Source organism: Emericellopsis cladophorae (assembly GCF_022114955.1).
Source record: "Emericellopsis cladophorae strain MUM 19.33 chromosome Unknown NODE_7_length_695568_cov_118_814649, whole genome shotgun sequence".
NCBI lineage: Eukaryota > Fungi > Ascomycota > Sordariomycetes > Hypocreales > Bionectriaceae > Emericellopsis > Emericellopsis cladophorae.
This window is the reverse complement of record NW_026250932.1, coordinates 19,321-42,824: the sequence shown is the minus strand read 5'-3', so window position 1 is coordinate 42,824 and position 23,504 is coordinate 19,321. Positions and strand designations below refer to the sequence as shown.

Genomic DNA, 23,504 nt, shown 5'->3' with positions numbered 1-23,504 from the left:
AACATCACCGCACCACGAGGTGTGTACCGAAACAGGGTGTCCAAGTGATGATGAGGCAATCAGAGGACTGGCTACGAGATATTAAAGAGACTTGAGTCTATGGGCTCTAGAAGATAAGACTCATCTACATGTACAAAGCAGAGAGATACGCACCAAGTGTCACTTCCCCCTGGATTGAATTCTTTATTATACCACATTACCAATCAGTCTTCCATCACTAGAAATCACAATCAACCATACCAGATGTCTTCATTATTCAGCTACATTGGCCTAAGCAAGGCAGCACCGGCCGCCCAAGACGACAATGCTCCAGTGCGCGCCCTGCCCGCTCCTTGGTACACCTCTCAGGAGATGTACGAGCTCGAACGACGAGCCATCTTTAGCAAGAAGTGGCTCCTCACAACACACAAGCTCCGTTTCCAGGAGAATGGCGAGTGGCTGCGTTATGACATTGCCGGCTTCGAGTTCATCATCTGCCGTGACCGGGAGGGCAACATCAACGCCTTCCACAACGTCTGCCGCCACAGAGCGTTCCCCATTGTCACCGCCGACTCGGGGCGCAACCACGTCTTCTCGTGCAAGTACCACGGCTGGTCGTACGGCCTGAACGGCAAGCTCGCCAAGGCCCCCGGCTATCAGGAGCTCGAGGGCTTTGACAAGTCCCAGAACAGCCTGCTCCCCATCCACGTGCACATTGACGACAAGGGCTTCATCTGGGTGAACCTCGACGGCGGCGCGCGGCCCGAGGTGGCCTGGAAGGACGACCTCGAGGGCGTCGACACCCAGGAGCGCTTCGACTTTTACAACTGGGACGACTACCAATTCGACCACACTTGGGAGATGGAGGGCGAGTACAACTGGAAGATCCTGGCCGACAACTACAACGAGTGCTACCACTGCAAGACATCCCACCCGGACATCCCCTCCATCGCCGACCTCGAGAGCTACGGCGTTGAGACAAAGGGGGCGCACATTCAGCACTTTGGCAACCCGACGCCCGAGCAGATTGCCAAGGGGTTCCGGGTGGCCGCCTCCTACTACTTCCCCAACGCCTCCATGAACGTCACGTAAGTCCTCCTTCTACCATCGTACTACCTTGATGGACAAGAAGCTGACCATCCACCCAGACCACACTTCTTCATGATCCAGCGCTTCGTCCCCAGCGGGCCCAACAACTCGGTCATGCGCTACGAGGTCTTCCGCAACAAGAACTCGACCGACGAGGACTTTGAGCTCATCACGTCCATGTACAAGCGCATCATGTCCGAGGACAAGTACCTCTGCGCCAACGCCCAAAAGAATCTCAACAAGGGCGTCTTTGTCAACGGCGAGATGCACCCGCGCATGGAAAAGGGGCCTCTCTACTTCCAGCGCCTTGTCCGCGAGCACATGGTCGCCCACCACAAGCGCGAGCAGGACGCCGGCCGCGAGATCTGGCCGTCGCGCCAGCAGATCCCCTCGTCCGCGACCGCGAGCAACAATGATATGAAGTTGTGCAGTTCCCTAGAATGCCCGGTCGCGAACAAGGAGGCCCTTGCGTTCTGAGGGACCAGGGGGGGCTATATGTGTTTTGATGATTAATGATGGATATCTACTTTCCTTGACGAGACTGATACAGAGCTTAGCGATCTTTGACTACTATATTGTACATGCTCATAATATTGCACACACTTGCGGTTGTTCAACACACCTTGTTCAGAAGTAGACATTAGTCTGTGTAAATTAAAAAGCAGTATACACAATGCTCGCTTAAATGGACTGTTCCTCTAGGTATCCCGTTCTAGACCGGCCCAAACGCCAAATATCATCACAAATCCAGCTCCCGTTGTCCATCTTCCACAACGAGTCGGGTATCATGTCAAATCGCGAACTCCACGTCGCCACCAGCTTGAAGCGCATCATCAGGTCCCACCACCGCACGCGGAACGGGGGCTCCCGCTCGGGCCCCGACGTCGGGACCTGCTTCACCCCGCGCTCGTCGAAGCAGTCGGCCACCTTGAGAAACAGCTTCTCGTCCTTGAGCTGGTGTACGGCGAGCGCGTCCTGGCCGGCGATGGCGTGCCGCGTCGCGTTGGGATGCGTCAGCCGGCGGGCCCACGCCGTCCCGTCGCCTCTCGAGTCGCCGTCCTCGTAGTCGAACTTTTCCGTGCCCTTAAAGTTGATCATGTTGGCCACCTCACGGCCCCGTAGCATGAGCATGGCCACCGCCATGTCCTCGCCGGTGATCACGTTGTGCTCGTCCTGCAGCTTGGACAGGAGCTCCACCATGTCCCAGGTGGCCGTGTACATGGCGCCGTGCGGAAAGACGAGGTCGTGTCGCTTGGAAAAGTACAGCTCGCCGATGATGGTGCGCTTGACGAGCGCCCTCGGTCGCCCCGCGTCGTCGTCCCGGAGCAGAGGCGTCAGGTATCGCTCCCAGAACCCCCGCGCGTTGAACCACAGGTCCGTGTCCATCTTGGACACGAATTCGTAGTGGTGCCCCCGCGCAATGAGCCACTTGTACAGCTCAATGGTTTTGATGGTGTTGGCGGTCACGTCGTCCTCGGGGATGTGGTCGAGCACAATCATGTCGCCAAAGGTTCGGTTCTCAATGCGAATGTTTTCCATCCATTGCGGACCAGGGTTCGAGATGACGAAGCGCGCGTCAAAGGGCACGTCGCGGTACAGATGCATCCAGGTTGAGCGTATGAGCATGCGACGCGCCGCATCGGTGGCCGGGCTGATGACGGTCACGAGCCAGGGCGACGGGGCCTTCTGCTCGTCCAGCAACGAGTGCATTGGCGATTCGGGAAAGGGCGCCAGTGGGTATCGGGGCACTGGCAGGAACTTGACCGGCTCACCGTGGACGATCAAGTCGGATGCAGGCGTCTCGAACGGTGCATGGTGGGGGCGGTCCTGGGAGAGGGTGAACATGAGTTTGATGAGGAGCAAGGCGAGAAGGCCCGTGATCAACGCGACGCGTCGAAACCGCTTGTTCGGGGTCTGTCGCGGGACTTGGATGTAGTAGGACGGCGGAGAGTACATGTACCATGGCTTCTTTTGAGACGTGAACGGAAGCCAGGACCATATTGAACGACGGACGCGCGCTGCTGGATGGTCCTTTAGAGCGACCATGCTGGCGTTGACAGGCTCGGGGACAAGAAAGAGGAGCTCGTCGACCCCATTGAGATCCCGATCATAGGCGAAAGGGTCTTTGAGAGTCCCGTGCATCAAACCGGGTACCGAGACGAGGTTGGAACGAGGGGACGAAGCGCGCTGCGCTGCTTCTGTGCGGCCCTGTGATTGTGTCGTCGGATTCGAGCCTCAGGAGAAAAAGAGGGATGGTTCCAGGCAGGTCAGGTCGCAAGAAACAGTCAATGCCTGGAGATCGAGGCCATGCAATCGACAATTAGCAGATGGGATGGGAAAAGGGACGAGCAGGAGAAAAATCGAGCCTGTTGGTACTGTAGCCGGCTGACGGGCCGGTTGGGAAACAGGCAAAGGTAATCAGAAGGGAGATGACAGCTGACAGTGACTGGAGATGAGTTTGCGCCCGGTGGTGGAGCGGCTGGAACTGATCCCTGGACGCGCATGCACAATCGTAATTACCGTCTTCTTTTTTGTGCGGGCCTTGTGCGGGACCGTCCATGCAGGGGCGGGGGACGCGCCTGCCGCCTATTCGTGCTAGCGTTGAGAAGCACTAGACCACTAACGCTCCGCCGTGGGCTCGCCAAAGCGATCTGTTAGGCGAGCTGTGCTGAAACCAGGCGCGGGGGCGGTGGCATTTTAGCGAGTGTCTCACGCCTGGCGTTGTGAGCCTGCGACAGAGCGCTCCATCGCCCGGGGCTTGCTGTTGGGCTGACTGGAGGCTGTGCAGGGATGCATCCTGAAAGACTGGAGATGTGCAGGATTTCACAGAGGGACTATGCAGCTCCTCCAGTTATCGCTTGCTGTGCCTCACCTGTGCCTGTTGAAAGCTTGCCCGAAAGTAGCCTACTGTAACATGACGTGGGGTGCGTGCCCACTGGTTCATGTCCTCGGCGACTTCCCCGTTTGTTCGTCAACAAATGTCCATGGGGACTACGGAGTAGAATAGATCTCGTCAATTGATGCGAGGGCCAAATTGGCACCCATGGAAAACAATGGGCATAGTTCTTGTGCAGACTAGTCTTTGGGCTTGACTCACATTGGCCTCCCTAATTACCTGTTGAGAGGTGCGTGGTCAACTTGCAAAAGGACCGCTCGAGGCTGGCTGTCGCTCCAGTCGCTGGCGTGAAGTTTCCACCAAGTGGCACTGATAGAGCAAGCTAGAAGCACCAGGCTCCAGTCTGTGCCGCCACCAGCCACCTCCGCCTCCACACACTGCTCAGGGGTCGAACAGAGCGCGAGCTATTGATTGGCCCCTTTGCGGCGCTGGGCAACCTGATTGGGACTTTGTGTGGCTGGTGTCCAATCGTCGGACCGGAGCCGTGGAATCTATGAAGAAGCGGCTGGACAACCCTCTGGGCTCCGTACAGACACAATTTGTCAATTCTTCACTCACAAGTTCACAACGACTCCCCCACTTGATGGCTTTTTGACCGCAAGTCGTTGATCAACCTCACCGATGGATACATGGTCGGCGGTCCCCAGTGAAAGGATTCACTTCTGAATGCGCCAGGCCCCCTTTCATCATTTCTCTTCTCCAATGCTGCCTCCACCCAGCAGATCCTGCTCTAACCGCTTCAGCGCAGCTTGATCATGCTCTAGTTCGGTAGTATCTGGGAATCCATCAGAACACCATGCCCACGTTTCCCCCTTCCGCTCCATCGGCTTGCCTGCCGGCCGGCATAGTCGAAATCAATGAGCACGGCGCGGTTGTTATGGGCTACCATAATATTAGAGGGATTCAAATCGCCGTGGACAAGCCCCAAGCCATGTAAATGCGCAATGGCCCGTTTGATATCTTCCAAGTGGCCCGTACTCGGCTCCTCCTCCTTCACAACATATTTGAGGGTGCGTTGATAACGGCGAAGGCTGAGACCTCGTATGCGGTTGTGCTCGACGATACACCCATGGTAGAGACCGATGTTGGGATGCGGTCTCAACCGTAGAAGCTCGTAAAGACGAATCTCCTAGAGCTAGGGTTCATAAAAATTTAAGTTCTCGGCTAACGAACGCATGCCGTAGTCTTTCAGCTGCGTCTCCCTCACGTAGACTTGCTCATCGCATTTCTGGCGCCAGTGTGCAGTCCGCCGTGAAAGGTGCCCGAAAGTGAGCAACGGGAATCGGCTCGGGGTGCAATTGACTCTGGTCGATCCCTCGATGGGCCCTTGACGCTGGGGATCACGTGCTGAGAAGAACTATCCATCGCGGCGTAGGACAATAGCCCGATGACTGAAACTATCCGTGACGCCATTTCATATCTCGTTGCAGGTCAAGATCTCGTAGGTGGAGTTGCTTGCCATGGTGCAATACTTACTCGGTAGTTACAAAGGCAGTCGCGAGCCTGAAGTGCGAAGGGTGGGGAAAGGTTAACAAGTGAACTGCCCTGGATTACTTCTGAAGCTCGCGATGACTTGAATCTGCCCGCGTTCTTAGCGCTCAGTTCCTTATGAACGGTTACGACTCTTGTATAGCTTAATGATAATTAAATCTTCCTCTCACCGAAATCAGTTGAGGCTTGACAAATTCAGTCAAGGCCAATTGAGGTATATTCAGAACACTGCTCTTCAGCGCCCCGCCAGCCCCCAAGGTACCGTACCCGCGCCCCAAATCCATCCACTCCAGCAGCCTTGCGCCAATCTTCAGCCTTAGGACCTCTAAACAACAAAATACATTCGGGTACTGCACGCCCGCGTGCTTTATTTGCGACTCGGTGCCAAGTTAGCCGTCGGGTACCCGTCGTCTCCGCCAGACTCGAGTGAGCCCCGGCGCAACAGTCGCATCCTACGACGTCATTTTGCTCGACATCGACGATCGCGGTCGTGTAGCCTGCAGCCTCTGCATCGTGTTGTGCCTCAGAAGCGCAGCTTGTTCGATTGGAGCGTCTATCACACATGAGCCTCTCCACAAGTGAACACAGACCCAGTTCTTGACTTTACCACTGCCAACAGGCCGTCCGCCGCGCGACACGGCAGCCTCGTACAGGCTCTGGATATCCTCTTGCCACTGCTCGAGATCCGGCCGCATGAAGCGACGATCGTACGTCAGGAGTCCGTTGACCTCGCCCTCCACGTCCGTCGTCTGCGTGTAGACGGCACCGCTGCAGGCATAGCGCTCCGTCTGCTCACGAAGGTCGCGGAACAACACCATGGAGCGGTAACTGTAGGACGCGAGGTCCTCGTTGATCTCGTACGTCTCGGGAATGGTGTTAATAGCGGCCTGGACGTTCCACATGCTGTACGCACAGCGAGTTAGCCATCGGGTCAGCTGTTTGTGTTGGTTGTGTGATACTTACTGCTCGATGGACACGTTGTGGCCGATACCACCGTACTCGCCCTGGAAACCAATCCGCTCAGGGTCATAGGGTGTTTTCGGCCGCGAGTAGAATGGGGTTCCACACTGCGGGTGCGCGTAGTTGTGGTTGTCCTACCAAAATGTCAGTCAGCCTGTCGTGCACCTCTGACCACGCCTCCTGCGCCGCTCTGCTCTGCTCACATGGTAATCACCGTAGCCATGGTCGTCCCAGCCGCTGATGGAATTGATGAGCCGCGTGGGATCGAGTTTTCGGATGACCTCGGTGAGACCTCCCTCGGGAGCTGGGTCCGAATGGCGCTGGCCCCAGCCCTCGTTGTAGATGACCCAGGAGTAGATGGATGGGTAGCTCTTGTGCTCGTTGATCATCAACTCGAGCTGACGTTGGAACTCGGCCTGCTCCTCATCGTTGGGGGTTTTGGATGCCGACAAGGCCGGCATGTCCTGGATCACGAGGAGGCCCATGCGGTCGCAGGCCTCGTAGAACAAATCTGGCTCGATCTTGATCTACGCCAATGGTCAGTCTCGACGTGGTGTCGAGGGGCAAAGCTGGACTCACGTGCTTGCGGAGCATGTTCATGCCGAAATTCTTGAGGACCTGAAGATCGTACACCATAGCCTCGCGGCTGGGCGGGGTGTGCAGGCCATCGGGCCAGTATCCTTGGTCGAGGGTACCGAATTGGAAGACAAACTCGCCATTGAGTAGGTGTCGCATGACACCCTCAACTTTGCCCTTGAAGACTGTGCGGAAGCCCGTGTAACTGTTGACCTCGTCGTCGCCCAGGGTCACGGTCAGGTTGTACAGGGTGGGAGAGTCGGGCCACCACAGGTCAGGGTTCTCTACAGTGAAGGCGAACTGCTCATCAGCTGAGCCGGTCTGCGATGCAATCTCCGAGCCATTTTGACCAAACACCTTGACCTCGACTTTGGCGCCCTTGTGCACAGAGGACAGGACGTTGACAGTCACTGTGAAGGATACACATCAGCACATGCTCTCGCTTTTTGCAGATCGTGAAAAGGTCATACTCAGGCCATCCATGTCAGCCGCGACATCGAGACGGCTGATGTGATCTTCAGGGGCGGACTCGATCCACACTTGCTGCCAGATGCCCGAGCAAGAGCGGTAAAAGATATGGCTAGGGTTTAGGGTCTGCTTGCCAACGGGGATCACGATCGCGTCAGTCGGATCAGACACAAAGACAAGCCTGCGTGGTCTTTAGTCAAGGCCACGTACTCGAGTCCTCTTGAGACTTACAAGTCGTTGGTGCCGCCAAACTTGACAATATCAGTCACATTGATGGTGAATCGCGCATACCCGCCAACATGGCTCGTCTTCTCAACGCCATTGACAAAGACGGTGGCCTCATAGTCGACGGCCTCGAAATTGAGCAGGACTTGCTGGCCCTTCCAGTCACTGGGCACGTCGAACGTGGTCTCGTACCACATGTCGCGGACATTGAGAATCTGCAGACCAGAGAGGCCACTCTCAATACAGGATGGCACCATGACCTCGCGGTCAAGAGGGCCTGCTTTTGGGGGACTGCCAACATCGTCAGGGCTGGCAGCAGCTCTCCACGTCCAGAGGCCATTGAGGCTCTGCCAGGCCTCGCGGCGGAGCTGAGGTCGAGGATGCTCAGGCCATGGGTCAGTGCCGACCGTGTAGGTCCAGTCGGTGTCGAGAGGCGGCGTCTGGACCTTGTAAGGCATCCGCGCGAAGACGAAGCGCGAAGCCCAGAGGGCAGCCACTGCGAGTGATGACGGCCAAGCTGAGCGCATGGTTAACAATATTTTTCAAAGAGAATGACGGTGAGCCGTGCGGCTGATGTGTGGTGTTGTGTATAGTGAAAACAGGAGCAGGTCAGAAGAATACACAAGCCAGGTCGAGCTGGGTTGACAAACAACTTCTCTGGGAAGCGACGCCCCAGAACGCGTCGCGAGATGTCGCGAGGTTATATACTTTGACATTAAAATCGCAGATCAACACGAGCAACATGAACTCTACCGCGATTCACCGCTGGGAAACCCAATTGCCATGACGGATCGCCTTCGCTGCAAGTTGAGATGCCCCACTCGAGCTGCGCAGTTCGGGATCCGCAGACGCTGAAGCCGTTGCTTCGCAGAGATCGAGGATCGTCGCAGAAGTACAGTGTCTGCGCATGCTCTCGTCATGTGGTCGAGTTGGGGTCGGCCTCGAGGCGGTGTCAGCTGGCCTCGACCGAGCTCTTGGGGTAGCAATGTTGGAGTGATTCGACTGTGTGCGTGCGATCCGACGCTGCGTTGGTTGTACGCTTCATTCGTTCGCGGCAGACATCGAGGGCCTGCAGCCAACATGAACGTGCGGGAAGTTGGACATCCTTTCTCGGGGGCCACTGCTTGCACTGCTTGGTCGGATACAACACAGTGAGGCGGGGGGAGGTTGCATTCAGCACTGTCGATCACATCAATCTGCATTTGGGGCGACTTCTCCTTTGGCGCCACAATGATTGCCATGGATACACTTACTATGGCCCGTGCGACGCAAAGCATTCTTGATGCGACCTTTGTCAAGCCTTGGAATCGAACATGAAATTTCATTGCTAAGGCTGTTGGCTCAAACAGGAGAGTATAGGGTAAGTCAAAGAAAGCACCGCTTCATACTGTCCAGACCACGTGAATATCATCAGATCATCATCATCATCTTCATCTTCGTCAACGGGCATCACAGCACATTCGACCTCCCACTCAGCCCGAGCATCCTCCCCACTGCCACGATGCGCATCACCGTCTCGGCGCTCTCTCTGGTGAGCATCTCTGCCTCGGTGACCGCGTCGTCCAGCGTCGTGGGCCTCTGCAGGATGCACGTGAACGCATCAATGCCCACGTCGTAGTTGACCCGCGCGCCCGGTCCAATGGTGCCGGCAATGGCAATCACAGGCAGGCCATGGTTCTTGGCGCGGCGCGCAATCTCACCGGGGATCTTGCCCCAGGGCGTCTGGTCGTCGATCCCCCCCTCGGCCGTCAGGACGAGGTCGCAGTCGTCAAACAGCCCGTCGAGGGCAATGTACTCCATCACCACCTCGTACCGAGGGCGGAGGAGGCCGTCCCGGTCGAGCAGGCGGGCCCCCAGCGCCTGGAGCATGCCTGCGCCGCCGTCACACGTGCCCGAGTCGCCGCACCCGATGAGGATGCGCTCGGCGCCGGCGCCCAGGGCGGCCAGGATGAGCTGGCCGACGCCAAACGTGGTGGTGACGCCGGGGTTGCGGCACGACGCGGGCACGAGACTCAAGCCAGCCGCCGCTGCCATCTCGATGACGGCCGTTTTGGGCTTGGGCTTGGGCTTGGGCGTGGGCGTGGTCGTGAACGCGTCCTGTGACTGTCCCAGCATGCCAAAGAAGGACAGGATGGGCTCGCCGACCGGGCCCATGACAGGGGTGGGGTGGAGGGTACCGTTTGTGCTGGCGACGAGGGCGCGCGTGAAGCCCTCGCCGCCGTCGACGAGGGGCACCTTGCGCACCTTGGCGTCGGGCTCCACGGCCAGGATGCCGGCCTCGATGCAGTCGGCGGCCGTGTCGGGCTGCAGGCTGCCCTTGAAGCCCGAGGGACAGACAAGGACGCGCATGCTGGGTTCAGGGACGGGTGCAGTGGCAGCCATGCTGTAGAGCATTGTGGAATGGATGTTGTTTTTCAATTTTGTTTCTTTTCAACGAGTGTTGCTAGCGAGCGTTCGGATCGTGGAAAGCGACTGACTGGAGAAGCGAGTGAACGGGGGCGAGAAGGCGATGGAGTGCTGGAGTGACACCAACCATGGACGAGCGGGACGTCAGGCGTCCTATATACCCGGTGAAGCTGAGGCTGGGGCTCAAGCTCAAGATCAAATGGCGGTCGATTTGAACAGACCTTGATCGTGCCAGATATTGTCCCGGCCAGCCTGGAGCGGCTCTTCGCCTACGGGTTGACCTCATCGCCTCCCTTTGTCGACAACGATGAGTGCTCGTCGACCGGCGCGGACAATCAGGGACTACGTAAGCCTCGACGCCCAACGTGCCCAGCTGTCTTGGACCGATGCGGCTATCCTCCTGAGCTGACCTCCGCGCGAGGGCTCGCTACATCCACGCTACGGACCGAAATAGCAACAGATCGCGTGTCCGATCTCTTGACGGCCTGGCTAACTTGGGGACCGGTTTGTGTCGTCGATGCGACGATTCAATGCCCTCTCCGCTTCACTAGTCCCGATGACGACGCAAGCACTGCTTAGCCACGCCTTGTGATGCTGGTCAAGTGCCATGATCCGTCGCCATTCGATCAAATGTTGGGCCCTGTCCGCCAAGTGACCAATCCGGCCACCCAGATTAAGGTTCCAATTAAGCTTAGATCTCGGGCCAGTGGGGGCGGGGCCGCCTCCTCCTCCGCCTCCTCCTCCTCCTCCTCTTCTGTATTTCTTCTTCTTCCTCTTGGTCCCGCCTGCGCTGATTCTATTCTTATACACACCCGGCCGCCACTGATCTGCTTCAGATCCTGAGGACCAATCGGCTCGTTCCACGCCGTCATGATGCCTATAAATAATTGATCCGAGTCCCCCCATCCCCATACTGCCCACACGCACCATACCGAGAGTGGTTTGGCGACAGGCACCAGGCCGTGTTGCCGTAGGTGCCAGGCGACGCACACAGCCACCTCTCTCTGTGACGACAGAGAGGAATCGCGAGGCAGAATCTTGATATCAAGGCAGGGCAACAGTCAGCCCTGGCTTGTCTGGCACCCGAGCCCGAGGTGAAGGCGATGGCGGTGTGGATGGAGTCATGAGCAGCAGCGGATGAGCCACTGACCTGACGAGATCGTACTTACGTAGTCCTCTCGCGCACATCGACCAAGCCCCAGCCAGTCCTGTGGATACCATACCCGCAATCAATAGCTGCGCCCACTTCGCGATGGTCCTCTGGGATTGGTGATGCGACTGGTGTCGCTGCTGGCAGTGGCACCAGACCCTGTCGCTCGTTCATAAGTCTGACCCGAGCACGCGACATGACTTTGGATGGCGGTGATCATCAAACAAACAAAGCACGCTCGCTAAGCACGCTCGCTCGCTCACCCACACTGTCGCTCGCTCACTCCACCTCAGTATGCTCACCCGCTCCCTGTCGCGGATGACGTCCAAGTCGTCGCTCTGGCGATCCTGGACGTCGAACCCGGTCGCGGACTACGAGAACACCATGGACAAGTATCCCTGGCTGGCCAAAGACGCGACCCAACCGAGTGACTGCCACAATCACACTTGCATGCGGAGGACCGGACAGATATCGGCGTGGGAGCTCGACATGGACTCGCTGCTGCAGACGCCGGAGGAATCTCTGTACGGGCACGAGCAAAGGCAGCCGTACGAGCCGTCCGTTTCGTCGTCCGCCAGCGTGGCGTCGCAGGCGGCCGTGCTGGAGGACCCTAATCTTGTAAGGCAGTCCGTCCCCCGGGAAGGCAGAGGCCAGGCGTCGACCAAGAGCACCACCCTTCTGACGGACAGACACTCACACAGGTCACATGGACGGGCCCCGACGACCCCATGAACCCGCACAACTGGCCCCGGTCGCGCAAGTGGTCCTCGACCCTCCTCGTGTCGTGCTTCACCTTCATCTCCCCCATCGCGTCGACCATGCTTGCGCCCGCGCTGCCGACCATGGCCGACGAGCTCGACACGTCCTCCGGCCTGGAGACGTACCTCCTCATGTCCATCTTCCTGCTGGCGTATGCCGTGGGGCCCTTTGTCCTGGCGCCCCTGTCGGAGATGTACGGCCGCGTCGTCGTCCTGCAGTCGGCCAACCTGGTGTTCCTGCTCTTCAACACGGTCTGCGGGTTCGCCACGACCAAGCAGCAGATGCTCGCCTTTCGGTTCCTCAGTGGTCTGGGCGGTGCTGCCCCCCAAGCGGTGCGTTGAGTTCCTCTACAATTGTCCTCGTCTTGCCATGGTCTCGTGCCGAGTCTGACCCCATCAACGCAGCTGGGCGGCGGCGTGCTGAGCGACTGCTGGAAGGCCGAGGAGCGCGGGCGCGCCACCGCCGTGTACAGCCTGGCCCCCTTTCTCGGCCCAGCCATCGGCCCTGTGGCGGCCGGCTACCTCGTCCAGCACGCATCGTGGCGCTGGATCTTCTGGACCGTGTCCATTGCCGACGCGCTCGTGCAGGTCCTCGCCTTGCTCTTCCTGCCCGAGACGTACCGCCCCAAGATCCTCGCCGTCAAGGCGCGCCGGCTGCGCAGGGCGACGGGCAACCCGGACCTGCACACCGAGTTTGACCGTCCGGACCGGTCGTTTGCGCGGCTCCTGGGCCAGAGCCTGGCGCGACCGCTCATCATGCTGGCGACGCAGCCGACGATCCAGCTCACGGGGTTGTACCGGGCGTACCTGTACGGCCTGATGTATCTGGTGTGAGTCAGATTGTCTTTCTTGGTGTCCCGTCCCCCCGTCCAACACGAGCCCGCGCTGACCTGACTGGCCTGCTTGTCACAGCCTCGCCTCGTTCCCCATGGTCTGGGAGCAGCAGTATGGCCAGGCCCCCGGCCGCGCCAGCCTCAACTACCTCTCACTCGGCGTGGGCTTCGTCGTCGGGCTGCAGGTCTCGGGTCCCCTGATCGACCGGGTGTACCGCGCGCTCAAGGCCAAGCACAACCACCCGGGCCGCCCCGAGTTCCGCGTGCCTCTCATGTTCCCGACGGCCATCATCGCCCCGGGCGGGCTGCTCCTCTACGGCCTCGCGGCGCACCACCAGACACACTGGATCGTGCCCAACATCGGGGCGGCCCTCTTCGCGCTGGGCCTGATCCTGTCCTTTCAGTGCGCGCAGACGTACGTCGTCGACGCGTACGAGACGTATGCGGCGAGTGCGACGGGCGCGGCGGCCTTTATCCGGACCATGGCCGGCTTTGGCTTCCCGCTGTTCGCGCCGGGCCTGTACGACGCGCTGGGCATCGCGAGGGGCAACGCGCTGCTGGCGGGCGTCGCGGCCCTCATCTGCGTGCTCGCGCCGGCCGTCCTGTGGCGATACGGCGAGCGGATCAGGGGCAGGAGCCAGTTCTGCGCTGGGTGAGGTGCTGGGTACATGCAGGGGTTGCGGCGGCGGCTCAGCATGCGTGCGCATGTACTCTACTTGCCCGGACTCCGGAGGCAGAGCTCAGCCCAAGGGGTCCAATGCTCCCAAGTGGCTCCATGAGCCCTCGTGTTGTTCATGGCTGTACGGAGTACAAGATCTAGATTCTGCTTGGGTAAAAGATAGGGCCCACACCTAATGGTGTGGTATATTGGCTGCTACATCGTGGTATTGGTTGTTCTATTGACTAACACGCCGAAGATCGCGTTGTTACTTGTAGCGAGAATCGAATGAAAAGCGTCTTGCTTTAGTATACCGTTCGACTGTAACTATCAGATATTAGAAGATCAGGCCCACACCTATGGTATGGTTTTGGCTCTTATGTAGGGCAGGCTGGGCTCGAGCAAATACGTCCTTCTCCTAAAGCCACGTCGCGCGACGGCTTCACGTCTTTCTCTCTCGCGCCTTTGTCACGCACACCACCACATGCATGGCGCACCCAAGAGCCCCGAAACAGCGGCCATCGGGCTAGACGGGCATCGATTGATCTTCGCATACAGCATCCCTTACGTACTCTGCATGTGCTATGCTGTGCTATGCCGTGCTGAGCTGAGCTGAGCGGGAAGCAGCGGAACGCGTGCGCGGCGCCTCTAGCGATGCAGCCGGCCTTCGCATGCCATAACCTCCTGCTCAGAAGTCCGTATCTCTCAGCTGATGGTTGCGTGTCACCAAGTCCCCAATTGGCAGCCAGACGCGGCCGGGTTTCAAGCCACTGGAATGTGAAGCTTGGACTGCAAGCATACGAGGCCGCCAGGCACATCCGTCAAGTCGCGCTTCCATTGGCAGAAGACGAGCCAGGCCCGGGTCCTCGCCTGTCAATCCATGGACCTAGAGGATTTGACTTCTGCCGGCACCGCTCTAGCACTCGGGGCGGGGAGCTCGTGGAGCTGGTGGCATCGGAGGGTGCGGAAGGGCAGGGTCCATTCCCTTGTCTTACGTTTTACACTTGGCTGCTAGCAAACTCAAAGCGCCGTCAATGCCTTGAGGAATGCAGACTTGGCGCGACAAGCAGGCATGTATAAGCTCACGTTTCCGACAAGACATGGCGCCTCTGCTGCTGCCGCTGCTGCCGCTGCTGTTGCTGCTGCTCCATCGCCTCGTCTGCCATTTGCATGGTGAACTCGACACTTCCATTGCCTACTCAGGACCATGGCTGACCCCAAGGAGGACAAGATCCAGCCGGCGCTGGAGGAACAGATCCCTGAACATGGCCAACATCAGGCCGAGAGCAGCACGCCTCTCGAAAAGCAGGACAGCACAGATGAGCGCTCCGACGACGAAAGCGATGACCATGGCGCCGCCCTCAGGACCCTGCGAAGCCGCCAGATGTCCATGGGAGCCGACGGCCGCTCGGAGCTGGTGCGCATCGCCACAGCCCTCTCCCACAGACAGTCGAGCGTGGCTGTCCCGACGCACAGCAGGCACCGGCTGAGTGGCGTTGATGAATACGACGAGGCTCTCGATCCCGGGAAGCCAGGGTTTGACCTGGAAAAGTGGCTGAAGCGGTTCCTCAACCAGCTGCGCGAGCAGGGCATGGTGTCTCGAAGCACCGGCGTTTCGTTCCGCAACCTGAACGTCTACGGATCCGGCTCCGCCCTCCGTCTGCAGAGCACCGTGGCCAGTATGCTCATGTCGCCTCTGCGCATTCCCGAGCTGCTGCGGACGCGCCGCGGCCCCAAGAAGCAGATCCTGCGGGACTTTGACGGCAAGATCAACGAGGGGGAGCTGCTCGTCGTGCTCGGGCGTCCGGGCTCCGGGTGCAGCACATTCCTCAAGATGCTGTGCGGTGAGACGCATGGCCTGAACTTGGGCGAGCAGTCTGACATCAACTTCAACGGCATCCCCCAGAAGCAGATGCAGAAGGAGTTCAAGGGCGAGGCCATCTACAACCAGGAGGTATGCACACCTGCTGAGGCGCCCTCATGGTGCACATGTATGCGTGGCTGACAGACCCGTCCAGGTTGACAAGCACTTCCCCCATTTGACGGTCGGCCAGACTCTCGAATTCGCCGCCTCTGTCCGCACGCCCTCGCACAGGATTGCCGGCCTCAGCCGCCAAGAGTATTCCCGATACATCGCCCAGGTCGTCATGGCCGTGTTCAACCTTTCCCACACATACAACACCAAGGTTGGCAGCGACTTTGTGCGTGGCGTTTCGGGTGGCGAGCGGAAGCGCGTCAGTATCGCCGAGATGACACTGTCGGCCGCGTCGTTTGCGGCGTGGGACAACAGGTACATACATACACACACACACACACACACACACACACACAAGCTCCCCTTACCCCTACCTGATCTGCCATGGACTTGCTGACCAGAACAAGTACTCGCGGCCTGGATGCGGCCACAGCTCTGGCGTTTGTCCAGTCCATGAGGACATCGGCCAATCTAGGCTCCCACACGTACGCCGTTGCGATTTACCAGGCTAGCCAGGCCATCTACGATCTCTTCGACAAAGCCATTGTCCTCTACGAGGGCCGCCAAATCTACTTTGGCCCGGCGCACAATGCGAGGCGATACTTTGAGAAGCAGGGATGGTACTGCGCCCCTCGCGCCACGACGGGCGACTTTATCACGGGCGTCACGAACCCGCAGGAACGCCAGGCCAGGCCAGGCTACGAGAACATCGTCCCCAACACGCCCGATGAGTTTGAGCGGCTGTGGCGCACGTCGCCCGAGTACAAGGCGCTGCAACGCGAGCTCGACCAGCACGAGCAAGAGTACATGGGCGAGGAGCGACAGCGGGAGACGATTGAGCAATTCCGTCGCGACAAGAACTACCGCCAGGCCAAGCACGTCCGACCCGAGTCGTCGTACATTGTCAGCGTGCCCATGCAGATCAAACTGTGCACGAGGCGTGCCTACCAGCGCATCTGGGGCGACAAGGCTGCCACCGTGTCGTCCTCCATCATCCATCTCGTCATGGCGCTCATCATTGGCTCCATCTTCTACGGCACGCCGGACGCGACCGTGTCCTTCTTCCAGAAAGGCTCCGTCCTGTTCATGGCCATCTTGCTCAACGCGCTGACGGCCATCTCCGAGATCAACAGTCTGTACGCGCAGCGACCCATTGTTGCCAAGCATGCTTCGTACTCCTTCTACCACCCTGCCTGCGAGGCTGCGGCAGGTATCGTCAGCGATATCCCCGTCAAGTTTGTGACCGCCACCGTGTTCAACGTGGTGCTCTACTTCCTGGCCAACCTGCGGCGTGAGCCGGCCCAGTTCTTCCTCTACTTCCTCATCACGTACATGAGCATCTTCCTCATGTCCGCCGTCTTCAGGACCATGGCAGCCGCCACAAAGACCGTCTCTCAGGCCATGACGGGCGCTGGCATCCTGGTCCTCGCCCTGGTCATCTACACGGGTTTCACCATCACACAGAGCGACATGAAGCCCTGGTTCTCCTGGATCCGTTGGATCAATCCCATCTTCTACGCCTTTGAGATCCTGGTCGCCAACGAGTTTCACGGTCGCGAGTTTCCCTGCTCGAGCATTGTCCCTCCGTACCCCAACCGCGCCGGCACCGACACGTTTGTGTGCACGGTGCAAGGAGCGGTGACGGGGAGTCTGACGGTCAGTGGTGACAGCTTCATCGAGGCCAACTACGGCTACACGTATGCGCATGTCTGGAGGAACTTCGGCATCCTCATCGGGTTCCTGGTCTTCTTCATGGCGTGCTACATGTTCGTCGTGGAGATCAACTCGGCCAACGAAAACACCGCCGAGGCGTTGGTCTTCCAGCGGGGCCACGTGCCAGCGCATCTCCAGGAGAACGGCAAGGGTGCCTCGGCAGACGAGGAGTCCTCTGCGACGGCGAATGGACGGGTGACATCCGGGGAGGACAGCAAGGAGGCGCCTCCAGAGGTCCTCCCGCCGCAGCGTGATGTCTTTACATGGCGCGACATTGTGTATGACATTGAGATCAAGGGGGAGCCTCGCAGGCTGCTTGACCACGTCTCCGGCTGGGTCAAGCCCGGAACGCTCACGGCTCTCATGGGCGTAAGTGGTGCGGGTAAGACGACGCTGCTGGACGTGCTAGCGCAGCGTACGACGATGGGCGTTGTCACTGGCGACATGCTCGTCAATGGGACGCCTCTCGACGCGAGTTTCCAGAGGAACACGGGATACGTCCAACAGCAAGGTGTGTACCGTACCCCACGACGCGTCGTAGTGCGCCACGACTGACAGAGCCAGATCTCCATCTCGAAACGTCGACGGTGCGTGAGAGCTTGCGGTTCAGCGCGGAGCTGAGGCAGCCCAAGTCGGTCAGCCGCGAGGACAAGTACGAGTTTGTCGAGGAGGTGATCAAGATGCTGGGCATGCAAGACTTTGCCAACGCCGTCGTGGGCGTCCCGGGCGAGGGCCTGAACGTGGAGCAGAGGAAGCTGCTGACCATTGGCGTGGAGCTGGCGGCGAAGCCCAAGCTTCTGCTCTTCCTCGACGAGCCGACCAGCGGCCTGGACTCCCAATCGTCCTGGGCCATCTGTGCTTTCCTCAGGCGCCTGGCCGACTCGGGGCAGGCGATCCTGTGCAGTACGAAGGCATTCGCATCCACCATTGAACACGTCGGCTAACCTGCTGCAGCCATCCACCAGCCGTCCGCGATTCTCTTTCAGTCCTTCGACAGGCTCCTCTTCCTCGCCAAGGGCGGCAAGACTGTCTACTTTGGTGACATTGGTGAGCATTCTCGCACGCTGCTCGACTACTTTGAGGCGAGCGGCGGCCGCAAGTGCAGTGACAGCGAGAACCCGGCCGAGTACATCCTCGAGATTGTCAACCACGGCACGAATGACCAGGGCAAGGACTGGCATCAAGTCTGGAACGACAGCGAGCACAAGAGAGCCTCGCGGGCCGAGTTGGATGCGATTGAGGCCGAGAGACGAGGCCAGAACCGACCGGACGCCAACCCAGAGGAGTACCGAGAGTTTGCCATGCCTCTCCGAGCGCAAACCTGGATCGTCACGAAGCGGATCTTCCAGCAGTAGTAAGTGCCTGTGCTACTTGGGGCTCATGGGACCTGTGTGCTGACGTGTCGGTAGCTGGCGTATGCCTTCGTACATCCTTGCCAAATTCCTCATGGGCATGGCCTGCGGTCTCTTCATCGGATTCACCTTTTACCAGACGGGGCGAACCCTGTCGATGCTGCAGAACACCATCTTCGCCGTCTTCCTGCTCACGACCGTCTTCTCGACCTTGGTGCAGCAGATTCAGCCGCTCTTTGTCACCCAGCGATCGCTGTACGAGGTGCGGGAGCGGCCGAGCAAGGCGTACTCCTGGAAAGCGTTCATGATGGCCAACATCATCGTCGAGATCCCCTACCAGATCTTCACGGCGATCCTCACCTTTGCGTGCTGGTACTACCCGGTCCTGGGCGTGCAGAGCTCGCAGAGACAGGTCCTCGTCCTGCTCTACGTGATCCAGCTGTTCATCTACGCGAGCGCCTTTGCGCACATGACCATTGCCGCGCTCCCGGACGCCCAGACGGCCGCCAACATTGTCACGCTGCTCACGCTGATGAGCATCACCTTTAACGGTGTCCTCCAGACGCCCACCGCGCTGCCGGGCTTCTGGATCTTCATGTACCGCGTCAGTCCCTTTACCTACTGGATCGCGGGCATCGTCGGCACCGTCCTGCATGACCGTCGCGTCCAGTGCTCGCAGCGGGAGCTCGCCGTCTTCGAGGCGCCCGCCGGCTCGACGTGTGGCGAGTATCTGCAGCCCTTTTTCAGCGACGGCGCGCCGGGCTACCTCGTTGATGCGGATGCCACCACGTGCGAGTACTGCACGGTCACCGTGGCCGATGAGTACATTGCTGCCTCCCGCATCTACTGGAGCGACCGGTGGAGGAACTTTGGCATCATCTGGGCGTACGTCGTGTTCAACGTCTTCATGGCGGTGCTGCTCTACTACGTCTTCCGGGTCAAGAGGGTGCGTCTGGGCAAGATCTCCATGCCAAAGACGAAGAAGATGCCGTGGGTAAAGGGGGCTTGATGCGGCGGGCCTGGTGGATGCCGTCGTTGCGAGGACCTCTGGATCTGGTCAGAGGTCGGTGATGTGATGTTGCACCATATCGGTGCAAAGGCTATGAGCCTGTCATATATTCATTACCTTTTCCTCTTTGAGCATAGTGATTCGACATTTTTCGTTTGTTTACTTTACCGGGCATCTTCCCTTTCCTACACAGCAACGATTGAACGCTGCTGAGACGATGTCGATGATTCAAGTCTGGGCGGTTGCAGGCAGCCACGCACTCTTCTTATTCGGTTTCTTTGCGCTAATAGCTTTATGCGACTGCCTTTGTAGCAACCGAATTGCTTATTATACGACAATGTTTACCTCGATTGGGGTGAAGCGAAGTGTTGCATATGTACGCCCAATCCCCACACTCAGAGTTGAGCGCAGTGGATTTCCCTTTTGGCCTGTTTGATACCAAGGTTTCTATAGACATAACGAGCGAGTGAAACGATTCTACGCATGCACCCTCACTATTTTGTCCGCGAATTCGCACAAACTTGAAGCGAGGCGACGCAGCTCGTTGGAGCGTCCCAGACCAGAGCGTGGCCGCACAGTTATCCCGACCGGGCAGGAGAGCGAATCATTGCCTCTTGGAGCAATGCGTGGCTTCTGCAGATCCGGCACGTGGTGCATTGCGTGCGTTTTCTGGACGAGCAGTATGATCGCATGATACAGCATTCTCCAGGTGGTTCTCGGATGAAATATCAGCGACAATGCAAGCCATCTACGGCAGAAGCCACCGGCTGTTGCCTCTCCGTCCGATCAGGCACTGGCGTGTCAAGAGTTGGCGACGGCCACTGGCAGATTGCCAAGGGGGCAGACGAAGCTCCAGCGAACATGGCTCGAGCCAGCTTCAATACGCTGCGAGAAGTGCCGCTGGGTAAGGTACGGGGAGCTTGGCGTTGAAGCAGTGCCGATCACCCCTCAGTCGACCCCAACTGTGGACAGGATCATACCTCGCATATATGATGTAACCCATGGGTGGCAATCATAGGATAGGACAGGACCCGTATGGATATATAAAGCCCACGACGGGAGCACCGCAAAGGCCAGGCTCTGCCGAGTCAACATCCCCAATACCACAGTAGGCATCCCAGCACTTCAATAACCATCATGAAGTTCCCCACCATCACAGCCTTCCTCCTGCCCGCCGTGGCCATGGCTTCCCCCCTTGGCACCGGGGGCACCGTCGTCAAGCGCCAGACCGCCGTGACGGACCAGATCCTCTTCAGCATCAGCCTGTCGGCCTTCATCACTCGTCGCAACGCGCGCGACCCCCCAAGCCTGGACTGGTCCTCGGACAGCTGCTCGACGTCACCAGACAACCCGTTTGGCTTCCCCTTTGACCGTAGGTCGAACCTTGGCCTGGATCCTGTGAATGGGAGAGAGAGAGAAGAGGACATGTACTGACGGCGTCTAGCTGCCTGCCAGCGTCACGACTTTGGCTACAGGAACTACAAGGACCAGGGCCGCTTCAGCGACGCCAACAAGCTGAGGATCGATGACAAATTCAAGTCCGAGTAAGTGAAACGGCGACACAAGGGGGGGGATGGTTCTGACGCTAACGGGGACAGTATGTACGGACAATGCGCCGGCGAGAGCGCCCAGGGCGCCTGCGAGGCTCTGGCCAATGTCTACTACCAGGCGGTCCGCTGGTTCGGCCGCGAGGCACCTGCTGCGGCGGACATGGCTGCCGAGGCGGACTCGGAGGAGATGCCTGCCGAGTACAAGGAGGCTGTTGCTGCGTACGAGGCAGAGGTCAAGAAGGCCCAGGAAGAGGGCCAGCTTCCTCAGCTGTGAGCTGGGACCACGTGATTAGGTCTTGTGTGTGGTGTATGGTGGGACAAGAACCTTGGAAGATCGCTGGCCAACATGTCGTATCTTGACAACTGTGGATGCTGCGCGGGACGTCCAGGGGTCTGTCTCCCGGCAGTTGCACGAGTAGCTGATCCAGCCTTGTTTGTCCTTCTCGGCGTCATCTGAATCCATCGGTCTTGCAACTTTGCCAGTCAGTCTTGTGGAATCACATAGATTGTCCGATTGTCGTGCATGCAGTTTGTATGGAGGTTTTCTCGGCGCCAACAGTGGAACAGACGTGGTGTCTTGCCGAGTTCGAACGAGCGGTCAAATTTGTTGGGGAAAGAAGAATACCGCCGCCTGCATGTCTCGTCTCGAGCTCAGGGGCTGTGCTATTGAACTTCCACCAGACCAGGGGCGCACGACGGGTGAAGAGGACGACAAGACGATGGTGATGACACCAGGCGTACCACTTCATGAGACGAAGAGAAGCCGCTCCCCACATGCCCTGTTGTCGTTCTTCCGATGCCCGCTGTCGGCGAATGGACACGGAACAACATGGGAGTTCACAGCCAAGAAAGAGCCAAGTTGAACTTACGAGTCATTTGCCGTGACGGACGTGCTCCTGGTCGAAGCTCTTGGGGCGGGACTGCGAACTGGGAAGCCCTCGCCGTCTATTCCACCGAGGGGGCCGTTTGTTTGGCAGCCGCACCAGATCCGGCAGTTGCTGTTGATGGTGGATCTCGGGCTGCAGAAGACGGGGCCGGGGGAGTTTGAGATATCCATGGCAGTCCGTCCGTCCGTCCGTCCATCAGCCTGTTCTGACATGTGACTGATCCCCAGGGGTGCGGTTCCACACTTGTTGGGCATACGTGTATGGATGCAGGTGACGCTCTCGAAGGCATGGAAGCCGTACTCTCATTTCCGTGGTGTCCAATGTGGCCCTGAGTAGCAAGCTTGTCCGTGGGAAGACTGACCCGACCTCCACCCCGGACGGACGTGTATACAAAAAATGGCAGGACAGACGACTGATAGGGGAGGGACCTTTGACAGCGACGGCGAACCGGGATCCATCACAGGCACAACAAGATCGTCGCTGCGCAGCATGCAGACTGCAGTCCGCGTTGGGGGAGCGCAAGCTGGGGCGGCGCTGTTCTAGTCTAGTCGGGAAGGCGAACCCCCGTCAGCTGATCAGCTGGTCGTCCGTAGGAGGCAATGAGCGACACGTCTCCGCTGAAGAGGCTCGCGGGAGGAGGGGGATGATCGCAAGCTGAGACCAGCAAGCAGCGGGCGACAGAGTGTCAATCAGGGTCCTGGGCTCAACTGGCATGTGACTGGATTGGGCCGGATCTTCACCAGGCGTTTCTGTACAAAAGTCCGCTTGATAGCGATCCAACATTGCGGCCCGAGCATGAAGCAAGCCCCTCGCTCTGCTGAGGCTCTGCAAAGACCTCGGATGCGTGTCGCATGGCCATGCACGGACGGTACGTACTGGTCGCCAAGCTGTGCGGCTCCAAGGCACGATTACGTCGTCCAGCCAGGGCACAGGGGCACGCTTTGCCAATGCGGCAGATGGTCGTCAAAAGTTCTTGGTCTGCGTGGGCCGGCTTGGCTGTGGCCGGGGGCCTCCATGTGCCCGCCCCCCATGAATCATGATCCAACGCATGCGCAGTCAGCTTGGCAAGATGAAATGGTACGCTGGCCTGACGACCTGCGATGCGAGGAAGAAGAAGGCGGTGCGGTGCGATAAGGGCCTGTAAGTAGACACAGAGAGACCAAGAGTCCACAGAGGGAGCTAGAAGAGCGAGGGATCGTCGACGTGCGTGTGTCCTGTCCAGTCCAGTCCAGTCAAGCGCGGAGGCAAACGAGGAGCAGGGCGAGGAGAGGCGAGCCAGAGGAGAGGAGGGGAGGGCTGGAGTCTGGAGTCTGGACTAGAGGCGGATCCGACTCCGCTGGGCGGAATTCGATGTTTATTACTGTCCTGTAGAAATCAGCCGCGTAAGAGCATGAATGAGATCAAACAAGGCCCAGTTGCTCTATCCGGCAGCTGGGGCAGATCTTCTGCGAGGTGATTGATTGATTCCCATGGCATTTGATGATGGATCCACGCCGGCTGGACGCGCGGAACAACGGCAAGAGAAGCGT

The 23,504-nt window shown here is 59.0% G+C and overlaps 8 protein-coding genes across 8 annotated transcripts; 5 read left to right on the top strand and 3 right to left on the bottom strand.

Moving 5' to 3' along the window:
- Positions 1–243: 243 nt before the first annotated feature.
- Positions 244–1,545, top strand: J7T54_005493 (uncharacterized protein; the record flags this gene model as incomplete). Its single annotated transcript, XM_051503917.1, has 2 exons — positions 244–1,067; positions 1,128–1,545. 2 exons carry the CDS (start codon positions 244–246, stop codon positions 1,543–1,545), a joined length of 1,242 nt encoding a protein of 413 aa, XP_051364320.1.
- Positions 1,546–1,749: 204 nt separating this feature from the next.
- Positions 1,750–3,210, bottom strand: J7T54_005492 (uncharacterized protein; the record flags this gene model as incomplete). Its single annotated transcript, XM_051503916.1, has 1 exon — positions 1,750–3,210. The coding sequence occupies one exon, from the start codon at positions 3,208–3,210 to the stop codon at positions 1,750–1,752; it is 1,461 nt and encodes a 486-aa protein (XP_051364319.1).
- Positions 3,211–5,907: 2,697 nt separating this feature from the next.
- Positions 5,908–8,211, bottom strand: J7T54_005491 (Beta-galactosidase-like protein; the record flags this gene model as incomplete). The annotated part of the gene is made up of 6 exons (XM_051503915.1): positions 5,908–6,358; positions 6,419–6,549; positions 6,619–6,942; positions 6,995–7,401; positions 7,462–7,640; positions 7,691–8,211. 6 exons carry the CDS (start codon positions 8,209–8,211, stop codon positions 5,908–5,910), a joined length of 2,013 nt encoding a protein of 670 aa, XP_051364318.1.
- Positions 8,212–9,133: 922 nt separating this feature from the next.
- Positions 9,134–10,078, bottom strand: J7T54_005490 (putative gamma-glutamyl phosphate reductase; the record flags this gene model as incomplete). The annotated part of the gene is made up of 1 exon (XM_051503914.1): positions 9,134–10,078. One exon carries the CDS (start codon positions 10,076–10,078, stop codon positions 9,134–9,136), a length of 945 nt encoding a protein of 314 aa, XP_051364317.1.
- A 1,456-nt stretch (positions 10,079–11,534) lies between these two features.
- On the top strand, positions 11,535–13,487 carry J7T54_005489 (uncharacterized protein; the record flags this gene model as incomplete). Its single annotated transcript, XM_051503913.1, has 4 exons — positions 11,535–11,858; positions 11,942–12,331; positions 12,404–12,828; positions 12,911–13,487. 4 exons carry the CDS (start codon positions 11,535–11,537, stop codon positions 13,485–13,487), a joined length of 1,716 nt encoding a protein of 571 aa, XP_051364316.1.
- Positions 13,488–14,696: 1,209 nt separating this feature from the next.
- On the top strand, positions 14,697–19,538 carry J7T54_005488 (ATP-binding cassette transporter ABC1; the record flags this gene model as incomplete). Its single annotated transcript, XM_051503912.1, has 6 exons — positions 14,697–15,443; positions 15,508–15,779; positions 15,872–17,688; positions 17,742–18,080; positions 18,132–18,531; positions 18,587–19,538. 6 exons carry the CDS (start codon positions 14,697–14,699, stop codon positions 19,536–19,538), a joined length of 4,527 nt encoding a protein of 1,508 aa, XP_051364315.1.
- Positions 19,539–20,675: 1,137 nt separating this feature from the next.
- Positions 20,676–21,362, top strand: J7T54_005487 (uncharacterized protein; the record flags this gene model as incomplete). The annotated part of the gene is made up of 3 exons (XM_051503911.1): positions 20,676–20,910; positions 20,983–21,082; positions 21,137–21,362. The coding sequence occupies 3 exons, from the start codon at positions 20,676–20,678 to the stop codon at positions 21,360–21,362; spliced, it is 561 nt and encodes a 186-aa protein (XP_051364314.1).
- Positions 21,363–23,011: 1,649 nt separating this feature from the next.
- Positions 23,012–23,294, top strand: J7T54_005486 (uncharacterized protein; the record flags this gene model as incomplete). The annotated part of the gene is made up of 2 exons (XM_051503910.1): positions 23,012–23,115; positions 23,198–23,294. The coding sequence occupies 2 exons, from the start codon at positions 23,012–23,014 to the stop codon at positions 23,292–23,294; spliced, it is 201 nt and encodes a 66-aa protein (XP_051364313.1).
- Positions 23,295–23,504: the final 210 nt, after the last annotated feature.